Source organism: Lycorma delicatula, chromosome 4, assembly GCF_047948215.1.
Source record: "Lycorma delicatula isolate Av1 chromosome 4, ASM4794821v1, whole genome shotgun sequence".
NCBI lineage: Eukaryota > Metazoa > Arthropoda > Insecta > Hemiptera > Fulgoridae > Lycorma > Lycorma delicatula.
The window spans coordinates 201281766-201298148 of NC_134458.1; the positions used below are offsets into that span (position 1 = coordinate 201281766).

General features: G+C 29.0%; 1 protein-coding gene across 3 annotated transcripts in view; it reads left to right on the forward strand.

Moving 5' to 3' along the window:
• The first annotated feature begins 19 nt into the window (after positions 1-19).
• The window catches only part of Syx1A (Syntaxin 1A), a 403921-nt gene continuing 387557 nt past the window's right edge, over positions 20-16383 (forward strand). For all 3 annotated transcript variants that reach the window (XM_075365002.1, XM_075365005.1, XM_075365004.1), the window contains exon 1: positions 20-207. In XM_075365002.1, coding sequence (XP_075221117.1) covers positions 175-207 — 33 coding nt within the window. In that variant the 5' untranslated portion in view covers positions 20-174. The remainder of the gene's footprint in view (positions 208-16383) is intronic.

Sequence of the window (16383 nt, forward strand, 5' to 3'; positions counted from 1 at the left end):
GCGCAGCCGCAGTTTGACAGACGGCATTGCAGGAGCATATCGATTTTTACCATCGCCTAAAGTTTTAGTGTCCGTCTCGTTAGTGTAGTAGTGTCTTTACATGAAGAGTACTGTGAATGGGATTTTTGTTTAAACCAAAACGAATTCTCTTTGTGTGAATTGGAAAGTTAGAAGATGACGAAGGATAGATTAGCGGCTCTGAAAGCGGTAAGTGTTGCATACCGGTCAGGGGCATGCATCATCTTGTTCGTCTGCACTGCTACATTGAATTCCTAGCCTTAGTCTAAGATAACTACCGTTTTTAATGCAGAAATAATGCACTGTATAAACCGTATCTTTAATAAACGTATAATACTGTTGTAGTTGGTTCTTGCAAATGTACTGGCATTGATGAGTTCTGTAAACTAAATTTTAGGTAATCGTTTACAAGCCTTTGCCTCATGCTAAAGGATTTCAGCTAAAACTAGCCGATGCCCCACCCCCAATGATAATTTAGTCTTCAAATTAAGGTTGAATGCAATATAGATGAAATAAAATTTTTATTTGTGAAATATTCATTTATTAATGGCTGTTTGATGATATCTCCCAGCAAAGAACCGAAAACCTGTTAGTGCAAACTGAGAATAAATTGTACGTTTATTTACCAAATGTGTTCGCCCATTTCAGTATTATATCAGTAGTTTGCCGGTGCTGCAGAGTTAATTTTATTTAACTTAAAATGAATTAATTGCTTGTTGAAGTAGCCTAATATTTTATTTACCGGTTAAATTTCTTGAAAACCATAACCTTGCTATTTGTTAAAAAATACAAATTATTTTGACAGACAGTAGTAATTTTTTTATCCGCCTGACAGATTTATTATGTTTATCTTTAATTACAATATTAATGTATACACCGTGGATAGGACCTCTTAAAGGACTATAATTAAAATTCAACATTAATTATTCACCGATACGTATTTTATTTGAGGTTATTTATTACATATATATATTCACGTTTACATTAACGTGCAACAGGTTTTCTGTTATGTATTTTGAATGAAAATTGTGAACACCAATTACCCATTAAAAAATTCTTAAAGTATTAATTGTTTCAGTGGTTGGAAATTCTGTCAGTTAAGTACTCCTTTTAGTGTACCTGTTGGCAATGAGATATAGTAGTATGTTTATTTACGCTCTCAGCAGTATAGTTTTTCATATTACATAATAATTTTATACTCTTACAAGTGGAAAAGATTTTATGTCAGCAGATTCTTTCTGGTTAGACTGGGTGTGTACTATGTATTTGTTATGCTGTATATTCCTATAAATTGGGAAGTTCATTATGACTTTTTTCAATCAATGATGAGGATAAATAATTTTTATTGCTTTGTGACCTGATCAATTCGAGTTTGTACTAAAATGAATATAAATCGTTTATCATTATTTTTTTGTATTGTTTAGTCATAGCATCCATCTTTCTTTTAAATACAGTAATCTTTTAATATAAATTTTTGTTTTTTTTTAGTAAAGAAATACTTGATTTATATATTTTAGAATCAGGAAACATATCAAGAAATTTGAGAAAGTTAGTTAATTTTTCTGACCTTTTAAGAGTTTGCCACCTTTTGTTGCTCCCCAAAGTTCTTAATGATGTAAACATTTACTTATGAAAAAGTATATAAGTAATCATCCAGTACTTATTAATAATTATAAAGTAAGTTTATTATATTACTAATTTTATGAAAACTGATTATTCAGGCGAAAATTTAATGAAAAGCAAACTTAATTTAATCTGAGATGGTTTAGTTGTATCTCAGTACTCAAATATATTAACGCGTATTTCATATAGTAAATGTACAATCATTCAGGTATATTGAATATAGGTTAAATATTTTGATTTTGTAACTAGAGTAATGTAGGTTTACTTTGAAAAGAAAATGATTGGCATATTGTAAACTGCAAATGTGGATTAAGATTTACCAGTTTTCGTGTAATTAGTTTATTGTGTTAATTTACTTTTTAAGGCTTTCATATGCAACTAAAGTTTCACTTTGCAGTGGCATAAGTTTATTAATACATTATTCCTAATTTCCTTGAAAAATTGAGTACTATTTTATTGATAAAAGATCTTACATAGTTCAAAATAATTATTTTCTTTTTTTTAACCTAGATTGGTGCAGTATTTACAGTTTATACATATTTGGAATACGGGTTGATTGTTTTATAAATCTGCTAATTTATTTCTAGATTTTAACTAATAAAATACTCATAAAAAACTTATACTTCTTAAAAAAATTCCAGTTACTAAATACTTGTAAATGCATTTTAGATTTCACTGGTACTTTGCTAAAGCTCCATCAGTGGCATTGCAGATTTTGCTAATTATTATATTACTTACCTTGAAATATGAAACCTTTTATTCCAAATCATTTACATCCAACAAAGTTTCATGCTTTATTCTTTTGTTTTTATAACATTTTGTGTAAAATTATCTTACATATTGTTCAGATGTGTCAAGTTTGAATAATGTACCATATATTCTTGTTTATTTTGTTATTAGTTTTTAAATTTTGAATAAACTTTGTTAAAAAAAATCTCTGCAATTAATTATTATTAATTTTTTGTTAATGTTAGTATTATGTATTTTTCATACTGCATATGTTTTTGATTTGGTTTCAGTTTATATTTTATGTAATAAATTTCTGTGTGGATGAGTAGCCATTAATGTTGCTAGTTATTTTATTATATTGAGCTCTTTATTTTAATGATCAGCTAACATACAAGGAATATGTGTATTAGGTAATGGTACGTGTGGTAAAAACAAATTTGCAGTTTTTTCATACATAAGGCATCATTCTTATCAGTTCACAACCATAATGAAGAACTCGATATAATAAAATATATCTAGCACACATTAATGGCTATTCATGTAAAGATATAGATAATTTATTGAATGAAATAAAGAACTAAAATGCCCACGTTAGTGATAGAAAATGTATTATGCTAATATGCTTCAATGAACATTGATTCAAAACGGTCAACATTTTCAGGAAAGAAGATTACTGTTGCTTTCAGAACCATAAACAAAATACATGAAGTCATGTAATAACATCCCCATATAGATAATTACAAGACTGTATAAGTTAAACTGTAGTGATTATTCTAAATCCTACAATAGGTACAATAAATCCATAGATAGAAAAAATTTGTGTAAGCTGTATAAACAACATTAACATCCTTTGTGAATCAGTTCATTGAAACTGGAGACAAATGTAGATATTAACCACAGCATAAGAAATTCAAGTACAGCATTTAAAACATAAACTCAACTCATTATGTAATATAAAATTTACAACCTTATTGTGTGACCAAGTAGTGCAGACAGTTAAATAGCTAGATTCCTGTGCGGAACATTGATAGTTCCACAGTTATTGCTTAAATGTTAATGGTTCCTTGATACTATCCCTGCTACCTTTCTGTAATGGGTTCTGATTTAAATTTAATCCTATCATGGTGATCCATAGATGTAACAAGAAGCTACAGGTACATTCAATACATGAACAAGATGCACAACTGCCTATGAGTCCTTAATCAAGAAAGCTGGATTACATATTTGGGAAACTCTAGAAACATTAAAAAAGTTTAAAAATCGACAAACATATTTTAGTTTTAAAAAAAATCAAGATATAAATTGAAGAAATGGAGTGTAGATTTATTGTACTATTTGTCCATATTGAATTATGTTTCTTAATCACTTAAAAATGAGTACAGTCAGGCTATAATGTCATGGATGAAGAAATTGTATCAATTCTAAAAATGATTTTCTTGTGGCAAGAGTCAAAGTGTTTAGACAGTTTTTTTATCAGATTTAACTGAACAGATCAGTAATATTATTTAATTGCATTAAGATTTTCAGTGGGTAATGTTGAAGGTTTTTATTTTTTTTCAGGAACATTTTAATTACCTTTTATCACCAGTTAATGCTTGTTGCTGTGTCCATTTATCATTGAATTTTGATGTTATTTTTTCATATACACATGATGTATGTATTTAATACAGTTGTATTCTGTTACTTTCCCTGCTCTTATAGTATATAATACTATAATTATCTGAATTCTAATTGTTAAAAATTTTTAGTAACTAGTTTTTTGTTTTTTTTGGATATCTTTAATTTTGAAGTCTGGGTCCAGAAAAAGCAAAATAAACTAGACCAAAATTATGTATGTGAATGTCTATGTTTATGGAGATTTTGTTAGTATTTCTGAAACATGTGAATGTATAATTATTAAATTTGGTAATGTGACATATGTATTAAAACTGATGCTTTTAACATTTTTGAAAAGTTGATAGTGAGGTAGTTTCCTTTTATTCATGTCTGTTAATTGAAGATAGGCACATTTTGTTAAAAACTTCACTAGAGGACTGTTCCTCTAGACTAACACATAATTAAAAAAAAAAAAATACAAAAAGAACTATGACCTTTTTCTTGATTCAGCTATAATTTGATGGTTGAATATTTTTTACAAGTAATCAGAAAATAAAGGCTGTTAATATAAAAAAAGGTTAAAAAACTGCATTGAAATTCTCCCCTCCTTTAAAATCAAGATTAAAAAAAAAATTTAAATAGAAATATATGTAAAACATGGTATGATGATGGAGGGGGCATGGCCCCCCTTGGATTCATCTGACAGATGATATTTTTTTGACTGGTATAATTTTAATTTTTTTTTAATTAGCTTTCATTGTATCAGTGATGTTCAAAGGATAATAATAGTTTTCAAATTGACCACTAAAAGTTAAAAATTTAATTTTATTAAAACTGTGAAACTTTTTTCTTACTGAATAGTTATAGTTTTTCTAACTATAGCATTACTTAACCTAATGGTATGCCCTCGGGCAGTTTGTTTTTATTGTAATGAAATTTAGATCATATGGTTCTAGATTCTGAAGAAGCTCAATATTGTTTCTTTAAGAACTGTAAAAATTCATCATATGGTTATTAGCCATATAGATAGATACTTTCATTTACTGTGAAAGTCTCCATTTTTTTTCTACTTCCAGCCAAATTTGTAAGTTCCTAATAAATCCTGTTTCCTTTTGGATGATCTTTCTCTGTACTCTGTCTTAATTTTTCTAATTTTTAAAATCATTTGTTGAATATCCCGTTCTTCATCTAAAAAAAATTATGTTATCTATGTAAAATTATTTTACCTTTTAAAATTTATTTTCCATTGTGTAATTCTTTAATTCTGATTGTATTACAGCATACGTATTAGACAAAAGGTAAGGCTAAGAAGTGCCTTTGCCTTACTCCTCTTCCTAGATCAAACTGTATACATATATTTCTTTGTATGCTCTTTTCATCAATAGTTTTTAATAACCCTGTCACATCCTTTGTGCCTCTTCCCTTCCTGAAACCATATATTGTTCTCCTTTATATATTTGAAATTTTTATAGTATGTAATCAAATAATTTGATAAAATTTTTTCTTAAAAAATGAAAGAACCCAAAGTATTTATTTATAAAATTATGAAAATATTCATTACAAAATTGCTCTTATAATTTTCAAAACGAAACCTCCAATTTAAAAAAAAAAATTAATCCCTCCTTTCTTATCATAGCCAGGAGTACTTATCAGTGGCTTTATGCCTTGGGGGGAAAAGAATTGATTCTCTTTTCATAGTTTTTATTTGTTTCTAAAGATAGAATATGAGTTGAAAAAGAAACACTAAATATTATATTTTAATTTTTGTTAATTTAAAGTGGTTAGGGGGAGGATCCTAGGGTACATGGAACCATAAGGAAGTCTGAATTCTGTGATACCATTGATTATTATTTTACTGGTCCTTGGAAGCAGAATTCTTAAAAAAAAAGTGAGGGCTAGACAACTTTGAGATGGAAAAGGGGAAGTTTATTTTTTTATGTCTACCATTCCCTCAGTGCTTACTGATTATGATTATTTAAGAATGAAAGTAGCCAATTAGTTTTAGATTTTAATTAAAATTTTTTTAATAGTAGTGAGAATGTTTAACTTATTTTAATAACCGTTTACCATATCCCTTTATTTATACACTATAAATTGATTTTTTTTATTTGGCTACTCCTTGACTGTTTGCAGCAACTGTAAGACTGTGACTTCAGTAAAGTACATCGTAATCCTGTGTGACATATTCGCTGAATTATTTGATAACGTCTGCTTAAAGAATCTTCATATTTGTTAATGCCTTATTGTTATCCTTGAGGTTATGTCATTTCTACAAATCTCCATAACAAAAAGATTTCTGGCGTTAGAAAATTTATATATTGTTTTCTGGAATAGATTTAATGAACGATAGGTTTTTATAAACCAATAAATTTTCTTGATCATTGAAAATTAAGTAATACATTCTGTAAGAGACAACATAAACTTTCCATCTAACTTATTTATCTTTGCTTACACTCTCTTTCCTTCTAAAATTTTCAGAATAATCCCTTAATAATGTTTAAAATTGTTTTAGATATAATTAAATTTTGGTCATACATTTTTAAGATTTGATGAGACATTATAACTCAATCTTGCTAATAAAAAAAAATCAGAAATTTTGTTAATACTTAAATTTATATATATATATATATATATATATATATATATATATTTATTTAATGTCTAATATAAAACTAGCAAATGAATTTAAAAAATTTAAGTTTACTTTTTATAATTTCACTGATTTAATTTCTTTGTATTCTTATAAATGTGATAAACAGTTATAAGAGGAAACTATGAAATAGGCATTAGCAAGGATGCTTTTGTAGGTTACAAAAAAGGAATATTGGATATCCGCAGAAAGTCTTCCTTTAGTAAGAGTAATCATTCATGTTAATAAATAGAATTATGATATTTTAGTCAGCTCTACTAATCTTTTACATTTATACTAGCTGCAGAGGCGTGTCTACGGCTCGCCTTCCAGGCGGATTCCCCTGGCGGGCGGCGTCTCGGAATGGGATTATTATGTGTCCAAAATTGATTACTTCTTGTATAAATTTTTTTTTTTTTTAATGATGAAAATTGATGTAACGAAAGTTGAATTAGAAATTTAACTTATAAACTGATACTGACGAAGTGTTAGTGATCGGTACATTCCGGTGTCTGCTTTTTAGTTATAGTTTATTATTTTATGTTCTTTCTTTTTTTGAGGATTTTCAGGTCACAGTAGACCACTTTAGTCAAACCTGGTTTGTCTTTTCTTTTTCTTTTTTTTTTTGATTGCTTCCCAATACTTCATTCTTTCAGGTCTTGCTTTTCTGAGTTCTGAACAAACCCTTGTTGTTGTTTTCTTTTCTTTAATTTTAAATCTCGAGTTTGCTTCTTTTAGTATTTTTATATTGTAAGTTTTGTTTTGTAAATCTATTGTGATTTCTAGTTCTTGAATATCTTATTTAATTTCGGTTATCCAGGTCAGTGTTTTGGACATTTTCCAGTGTTTCTCGACCAGTTTCCTGACGAGCCTGTTCGGTTCTGTTCTTATTATATGTCCAAAGAAGGAGATTCTTTTCTTTCTAAAGTAGCCTAGAGCTGGTTCTACATCTTTATGTACCTCTTGGTTTGGTATGAGTCTCCATCTCCCCCATCCTTTATTTATGCATGTTCTTAGAATTCTTTCTATTCTTTGCATCTCTGCTGAGTAGGAAATGTTGGAAATGTTAGTCTGAAGAATGTTTCGCTTCCATATGATATAGGTTTGATTGCAGTTTGGTATTTGAGATACATCTTTTATTATATGTTGTTTTGGTGGTATTTTGTTTATAATTGAGTTTTTGTGATCTTTCTTTCCAGTTTATATAAATTTATATAATATAAATCTCTTTAATGATTGTGATCTCTTTAGTGATTGATATAAATGTCTTTAATGATACTCCTTTTCATTATATTTTGTCTATAATGAGGTGATTGTGTGATAAAGTTTCTTAGTTAGATCCATTCCTGGAACGATGGTTAAAATTTAGAAGGGAGTTTGAAACATGGGTAATGCAAAAAAAAAGTTTTAATTAATGGAAAATTTTATGAAACGAGCAAAATTTTTTTTCCAAGTTGATATGTAATTTGGATTCAGTTCTATCTGTACATTAAATGTTGCCCTGAATAATTATTTTTTGTTTTGATATTAGTATTAGTAGTAGGAATCCAGAATCTGAAGATATACAGTGTCTTTGAATCCAGTAAGAGGGCTACATGTGAACCAAATTGGTGGAGAATTTTTTTTCTAGGTTGTGGCTACATAATAAGCATAATGATTGAAGTGCCCATCAAGTAAACCCATGCCTTCTAATCCTTGAAGTTTAGGAAAAATTTGCAAAATTTTGTAATGTATTCTTTCAGAATGTTTCATAAGTTATTTTAAGGAATATACCTTAATTGTGCAAGTATGTTTTAGCTTAGTAAAATAGTAAGTCTTGCAATATCATTACACTCAGGTAGGAAGAATACTCTAAGTGCAAAGTACAGGTTAGATTTTGGATTTGTTAGTTTTTGGTTCCGTTCATTTTATAAGCTAATATCACTGAATAAAAATGTACGTACATAAAAAATGAGTTTTAATGAAAAAATTACTGTTCTCTCATAAATTTTAGAATAAAATTTATATTTCATTTTAATTTAATTGAACAATAAAATCACAAATCATGATTCTTTCCTTTGGAGTATTTTGTGTTAAAAGATTTTTAAGAATGCTCCTAAAATTTGCCATTTTTTGCTTTCCTCATTTAAATGAGTTAAATGAAATCTTTTTTGGTAAGAGAAAATGTAGCTTATGATCAATGTAAGAATTATGTTATAGAAGAAACCCCTTATAAGAATTACAAACTCAAATTTCTGTTTATTAAAGAATATAAATTTAAAAAAAACAACTTTTTATTGATTAATTTTAAACACACACAAATAAAGGGGGAGAGTTACCACTTGAAATCTTGAATATTGTTTTTAAAAAAGTACAGTTTTTGTGCTTGAAAATTGCCTGTACAAAGTTTTTAAGATAAAAAAAATTTCTTAAAAGAGAACAAAACTGCTATTATTTTAATATATTACGATAAAAATTCCTTTGATCGTAGTTACATGCATACGTGAATAAAGATATTATGCATTCATTTATATAGTTGGACCATGTTTCTCCTTTTTTGTACCTTTCAGTCATCAATCTGCCTGCCAGTTTCAATTAACCTGTACAAGTTCAATCAAACTGTAAAATACTCTGTATTTTACAGTTTTAATGTTGCTAGGCCATACTAGATTATTGTAATATTATTCAGCAGTTTATAAACTCGCTCTGCTGTGGTGTGAAAATTGCTTAATTATTAAAATTGCAAAGAAAAAATGCTCAAGGACTGTTTTGAAAAATTATCTTAATTTTGATTGTTTAACTGTCAAACTCTAATAATATAGAAGAATTAATAAAAGTAATTATAAATGCTCAGACAAAATGTTAAATAAATAAATATAAAAGAAATACTCACAGCGAGTGAAAATAATAAATTAATTTTACAGAAGTTTATAAGGACAACTTAACTAAAAACATTATGATATTGTTTTGGGCAGTTTAAGCTGATAGTGAACGGTTAACATAAATACAGGTAATAAATCACTTAACCTCCTCATTTTGACTGTGTACCGCGTTTTTTTCCCCATGTTACTTATCTTATTTACGGGATTAAATATCAGTGAAACCGAGCACTGTTTGTTGACTCATCCCTCCCATGCTGAGAAATACAATACTCTGTCATTAGTTTTTATGAAAGCTATGGTTAATTTTTACTAAGTAAAAGGTTTGACAAATTTTTGAGTAAATTTTACACTGACACTTTTGTAGATTGTGATAAGTTTCGTTTATGATCTCATGAATTTTAATCGACCGTTACTGTTTAAAGATGATTTAAGGGTAAGTTATAAACCCTTGCTTATTTTGCGTAATGAAATTGTTTTCTTGAAAATATTGCAGTTACAGGACACTGTATTATGGATCTGGAGTTGTACAGATTAAACAAAAAATTTGGGATGTTTTTAGAAACTTAGTGATTTAAGTCAAACAGATACAAACTGTTTCTGTCTGTGAAAGAATAAATGTCATGAATTTATTGTAGAAATGATTTAACAGAATGAAAATACCATTTTATAATATCATGTCCAGTGATGCTATTCTCATTCCAGTTTTTTGAATAAATTGTCATGCTAGGATATGGGGTTTCAGACAACCCATATGTCACAATTAATCGTGTAAGAAATTCTAGATAAATAAAATTATTTTTTGTTTTATTTTTATTTATTTTTTTGCTCAGTTAATCGCAACTATTATCAGTTATAATTGCAATGTTATTGAACACTTTAATGCTGAAATTGCAGGATGTATGATATGGAATTTATTTTTTCAACATTATGTGCACTGCAATACCTCTATTGTGTGGTTTACATCTGAATTAATAATACTATGATTATTTAAAGACCGAACACCAAAATCACATGATTTTAAAAACTCTGGACTTCTATTTGTGTAGGATACATTAAAATCAAAGTTTTCATTCCATTTTTTCTTGTAAATCTAGATGAAATTCAGTGATCTGAGTAATAAAAATAGTTGGTAACCATTGATGAAGTAATTTGTTGGATTTATTTTCTTCTTTTCAATAAGAATCCAAATATTTGTAAATCTTCATTATACTTCATTAACTGCTGCATTATAAAACTCATTAACTTTATTACTGTTTACTCTTACTTTTTGTAAAGCTACTTTATAAAGTCCCTGAGTATACAGAGCCCTTCAAATATTATGTTAGTGGGAGGGGTTCATGCTTTGAATTTTTTTTTGGGGTGGGGAGCTCCTAAAATTCTTTGTGAGATTAAAGAGACATCCTAAAATAGATGAATGAATATCATCAATAAACAGTATGATACATTCTTAATAACAAATAATTTTTTTAAAGAAAAACTTAAAGGATATTTAATTCTTTGAGTGTTCTAGAATAATTCAAATAATATCTGTGAACAGTATTATTATAGATATTAAGGAGGCTCTTATCCATGATCTTCAGAATAAACTGTTTTTGGTTGGACTTAAAAATTAACAGTTTTAAACAATACTCTAATCTATTCAAATTTAAATTACTCTATTCAGATTTCAGCATCTGATTAAAAAATATTGCACATGTAAGCAATTAATGGACTGATATACATTTCAGTCAGAACTCAAATTTTACTTTCATGGTTTGTTTTTAATAGTTTATTACCCCCCTCACTCTCTCTCTCTATCTGTCTCGCTCTCTCTCTCTCTCTCTCTCTCTCACTCACACACACACACACACACTCTCTCTCTCTCTCTCTCTCTCTCTCTCTCTCTCTCTCTCTCTCTCTCTCTCTCTCTCTCTCTCTGTGTGTGTGTGTGTGTGTGTGTGTGTGTTTATATACAGAGTAATTCAGAAGGAAAGGAAAAAAAAAATATATATATATATATAAATGTATGTCCGAAACGCTTTGTTGTCGAGCTACGAATAGGGAAAACTTTCGCCCGGATTTCAATGGTGTTTCGCCCTGGTGAAATGAGATCATACTGAAATTTTTAAGGTGTCATGTAAGGCAGTAAACTTGTTGGTTTCTTATGTTTCTTGAACTGAAAAATCGAATAAAACAGATCTCAGAACTGCATCTACCATAGCTTTTATGATATAAAACGTAAAACAGAAAAATTCGGTGACTAAAACACTTTTTTTAGATTTGAAATACATTAACTTTGTTATATATTATGTTTTAATATATAACAACGTTATAATATGTGTCATATAGAATTAAAGTTTTTACAGGTTTTGATAATAATATTTCAAATAATATAGTATTATAATAACAAATCCTTAAATTTGATTATCAAAATCTGTAAAACATTTAATTCTGAGAAAATTTATGCAAGTCTATGAAAGACAAAAAGAAATCACCTTTTATTATTTAAAACAAAACAGAAGGAGAAAACTTAAACGAAAAACAAAGCAAAAACTAACTGTAAAATGTTATGAATTTGTAAAAATTAAAAACAGCTGCAATTATTAGGTCGTTTCATACTAGAACACTATGTTAAGGGAAGAATGTAAATGTAAGGGAGAACAATGTTATCTGTAAATTGTTTGTTATTTGTGGCTGTTTTTAGTACAATAAACCTAGACCGTTGAAAAATTACAGTATTTGTAATTTACTTAGTCACTGAGGTTTATACTGTACTAATTTACAATAAATGTTCCAAAATTCCACCGTTGACATTCAACTCGTTTCCGTACATTTTGCTGTCGCCACCCTAAGATATCTTGGCGTTCCTCGATGAGAACATCAACATCGAGAATGCGAGCGATCAGTTCATCACATACATCAACGTTTTGCTTGTATATATCGCAATTCATCCATCCCCATAAACAGTAATCTAAGGGAGTGAGGTCCGGTGATCTAGGTTACCAATTTGCGGTCCTCTATGTCCAATCTATTTTACCAGTAAATTTTTCACCTAAGTGCCTTACTTCATTCGTGAAACGTGTTGGTGCTGAAAAACTTTCAAGCACTTTAAGAAATTCATTGTTTAAAAATTCCAAATAATCTCCCCGTGACGCATTGTTCTAATATGAAAGGGCTTGTTAATTGGTTGTCGATCAAGCCACACCAAACGTTCACCGAAAATCGTTGCTTGAAATTTGATTCGATTACAGGTATTCGAATGTAGGTTTGCTTCAAACCACCCGTGTGAATTCCGTGAGTCGCTTATGCTATTACGATAAAAGAAGCTTTGTCCGAAAATAATATGTATCTTTCAAAACTGAATTTCATTTTTTAAATTCAGAATCGATTGGAAGTGTAGGTACAGTTTAGAGTAAAATAAACACAAAAACACTAGGTAACTTGATTCGAAAAAATATTTACACGTAAGCACAACTTTATGACAACGATTAGTAGTATTCAAATTAATTTTGAAGAATAGTGCTGCTAACCATATTTTCAAAGGTTTAAATTGAATTACTAAAAACAATTGTTTTAATTTTTACCGGTTCGTAACTTTTTTCTGTTACGTTTTGTTTTTAATAATAAAAATTGATTTTTTTGTTTTCATAGTTTGTTAAATTTTCTCACAATTAATTTTTCTACAGGTTTTGATAATAAAATTTACGCAGTAGTCATATAACAAAGTACTGTGTACTTTATATCTAAAAAAACCGTGTTTTTAGTCATCCAAGTTTTTTGTCTTACGTGGTATATTTTGAAAACTGTGGGAAATACATTTCTGGGACCTTTATTATTCGATTTTTCAGGTCAAGAAACGTAAGAAACCATAAAGTTTTATCCCGTTACATAACCATTAAACTCAATAATAAAGCGTTTTCGGACGTATATTTGTATGAACATTTTTTTATTATTCTAAGCTCTAGAATCGGTTTCCAAATTATTTACCTTTACTCCTGAATCACTCTGTATGTATATGTGTGCGCGTAACGCGCATTAGCCTACGTGCAAAAATAAAGATGACCTGTTAAGCCGACTAAAAACTTTCTCTGATAACCTAGCCCGTTTTTATGTGTTACGAATTAGAAAATAATAATTAAAACTGAGTAGTCCTAATAAGCAAAGGGGAATGTATATTTACTTACAAGATGAAGGAAATATATAAAATCGCCGAAGAAGTACTTTTATAAAAAATAAATACTGAATGTTCTTTTCATTTCATTATGTTGTACTGGTGCGTCGGTTTACATCGCTACGATCGGTAGCCTTTCTTATAAATGCTAACGCTATATAATGACATTACATGAATTAACTTCTGTGATATATGGAAACTGATTATCTTCTATGTACATTTTAGTTATTTCTTATCGTTAGGCTTCCAGAACGATACTCATTAAGACATTGCAACTGTTGTGGCACAGTCAGATTTTAATGGCGTGCGGTTTTAATGTTAGTTCGCATAGAAAACTAAAGTTATGCTATACCAGCAGTTAAATGTTACATTCATTGCAAAGCTAAACTGTAGTTTCTGTTTTCTCCCCGAACTGAATATTATTTGATCCGATGAAATTCACTGACGTTATTCTCTTGAACATCTTTTTGTTATTAGAAGAAACTTTTGTTCCGAATTCGATACATACAAGCTGCTACTTTTACGTTTTGTGATTGAAAAAGGCCGTCCAGTATTTTGGTAACGCGTTTTACGTATCTTTTTAAAATATTATTCTTCAGAAAATAAATAAATAATATGAAAATTTTACGTTCATAAATTTCAAAACGGCATCCATTTTAATTTTTCCTCTGTAATAGTTCAAGAACTACTAGCGGTAGGAAATAGTTATTTATTAGCTTTCGGAATCTGTAAAATAGCCAGTAATCTGAAAATATAGTGTAGCGGATGCCTCGATATGGGGTGCTTTTTTTTCAGTCGGTTTGTTATACTACCTATCTAAGTAGCTTTTTTATCTCTGTTATTGACCGGTAGTTATCTTAACTTTCATATCGATTAATCAGTCTATTGTCTAATTACTTAGCCCAAAATATACAGCTGAATGATTGTTAATTTAAAGTAAAAAAATAATGTTATTGTCTCTTGAACTTCGAACATGATGGTTAACCATTACTATGATAGCCGATTCTAGTTACTACTTTGACCTGTGGTGGACTATACTATTCTGTAATAGAGTACAAAAAAAGAATAATGAACTGTCAGAATTTGAATGATTTTGAACTTGTGTTGTAAATTATAGGAGTTTTTCGGAGGGGGGTTCTTATAGAACATTTTTTTCTCCTTTCTCTTGTTTCTGATTTTTCTCAATTTTTTGCTAAATTTTTGATATTATATTCAGATGGTTTTTTTCTGGGAGATGAGAGGAGAATAGAATACCGGAAATTATCTTTCACATTATAAAAGACCACGTTCGGATATTATAATTATCATTTTGTTCATTTCTTAATAATTGTAATTTAATTCACATTAATTATTTTATTTGCTATTCTAATCGTGTATCTTTTCATTTCTTTATTTTTACTTATTGTATTTTGCAAGTCCTTTGTAGCAATACATTACAGTGTTTCTCAATGTTATGTTTTTCTTTCATAGCGAATTATTCATTCATAAAAAAATAAAAGTTGTGAAATTTCAGAAAATTATTGTCCTTGGAAAATTTGTTTATCTTTACAATGATAAAAACCCATATAAAATGATTTGTTAACAGGAAAAAACCAGTTTTATTTCGCAACAGATTTTTTTTAGTGTTGCTAATTTTATAATTATATGAATTAGTTTGTAATATAATTATTATTACCGGTGTTTCTTATGTACAGACTTTGCGTTCATATAGCGAAAGCCGCCTATGATTTTTGTTCATTTGCAGTTTTTCTTCACTTCTCGTTCCGTGTAAATAAATCTTTAGCGATTAGTTTAAACCGTAAAAACTTCTTCCGTAATCATGATGATTTTTAAAAAATCCAGGTGATCGTGTGTTATTTCCAATTATTTTTCTGTTAACCGGTGTAATTCAATTTATCTTCATAAACTGAAGCAAAACTAAACCAAATGAATTTACTTTACATAACGGGAATTAATTACGCCAAAAAAAAATATATTCTCTATTTATCTACCCGATAAAGTAATTATTTTTAATTTTTCTTCCCCGATTTGGGCTTTTCTAAAACAAACGATGTTGAAGTTATCCGCAATTTTTCAAGTAATAGCTATATCGATCGGAAGTTATGTTTACAAATTAAAATAACCGGTTTGACTGTTGTAATAAGCCGAGTAAGAAATTATTTATTGTAATAAAAAGCAGCCTTGCTTTGTACGATGCATGTATTTATTGTAAATAAATAATGATCAATTCTTGCAGGAAAATAATCACTTATGAAAACTTAGTTACAAGAGCTGGTCAAAAAAGAAATCTATGTTTTTTCCAACAGTTGTTGGAAAAAATTTGTTATATGCAATTTGAAAATATATTCTTAAACTACTTTTCTACCGTAGTCGCCTAATAAATTGAGACACTTGTATCTGTGAATGATTTTTTGTATCCCATCATCAAAAACTTCTTTTTTTCCGCCTGGTTTTTCAGTGGCTCAGTGATACCTTCCTAGAGCCCCTCGTCATCATCAAAGCGCTCATTTGCCGGCCAATTTTTCACGTGAGAAAACAAATGGTAATAGTTCGATGCTAGTTCTGGGCCGTTCGCAGGATGATCGAAAATTTCCCATCCAAACCTTCCCAAAAGTTCTTGAGTATGGCGAGCCGCGTGCGGAAGTGCAATATCACGGATGAAGAATCCGAAAAGTCATCGTGCGGCGTCGCTTGTTTTGTATCGCCCTCCGTAGATTATTTAGGATCTCCAGATACACGTCTGAATTTATTGTAGCACCACTCTCCACGAATTAAAC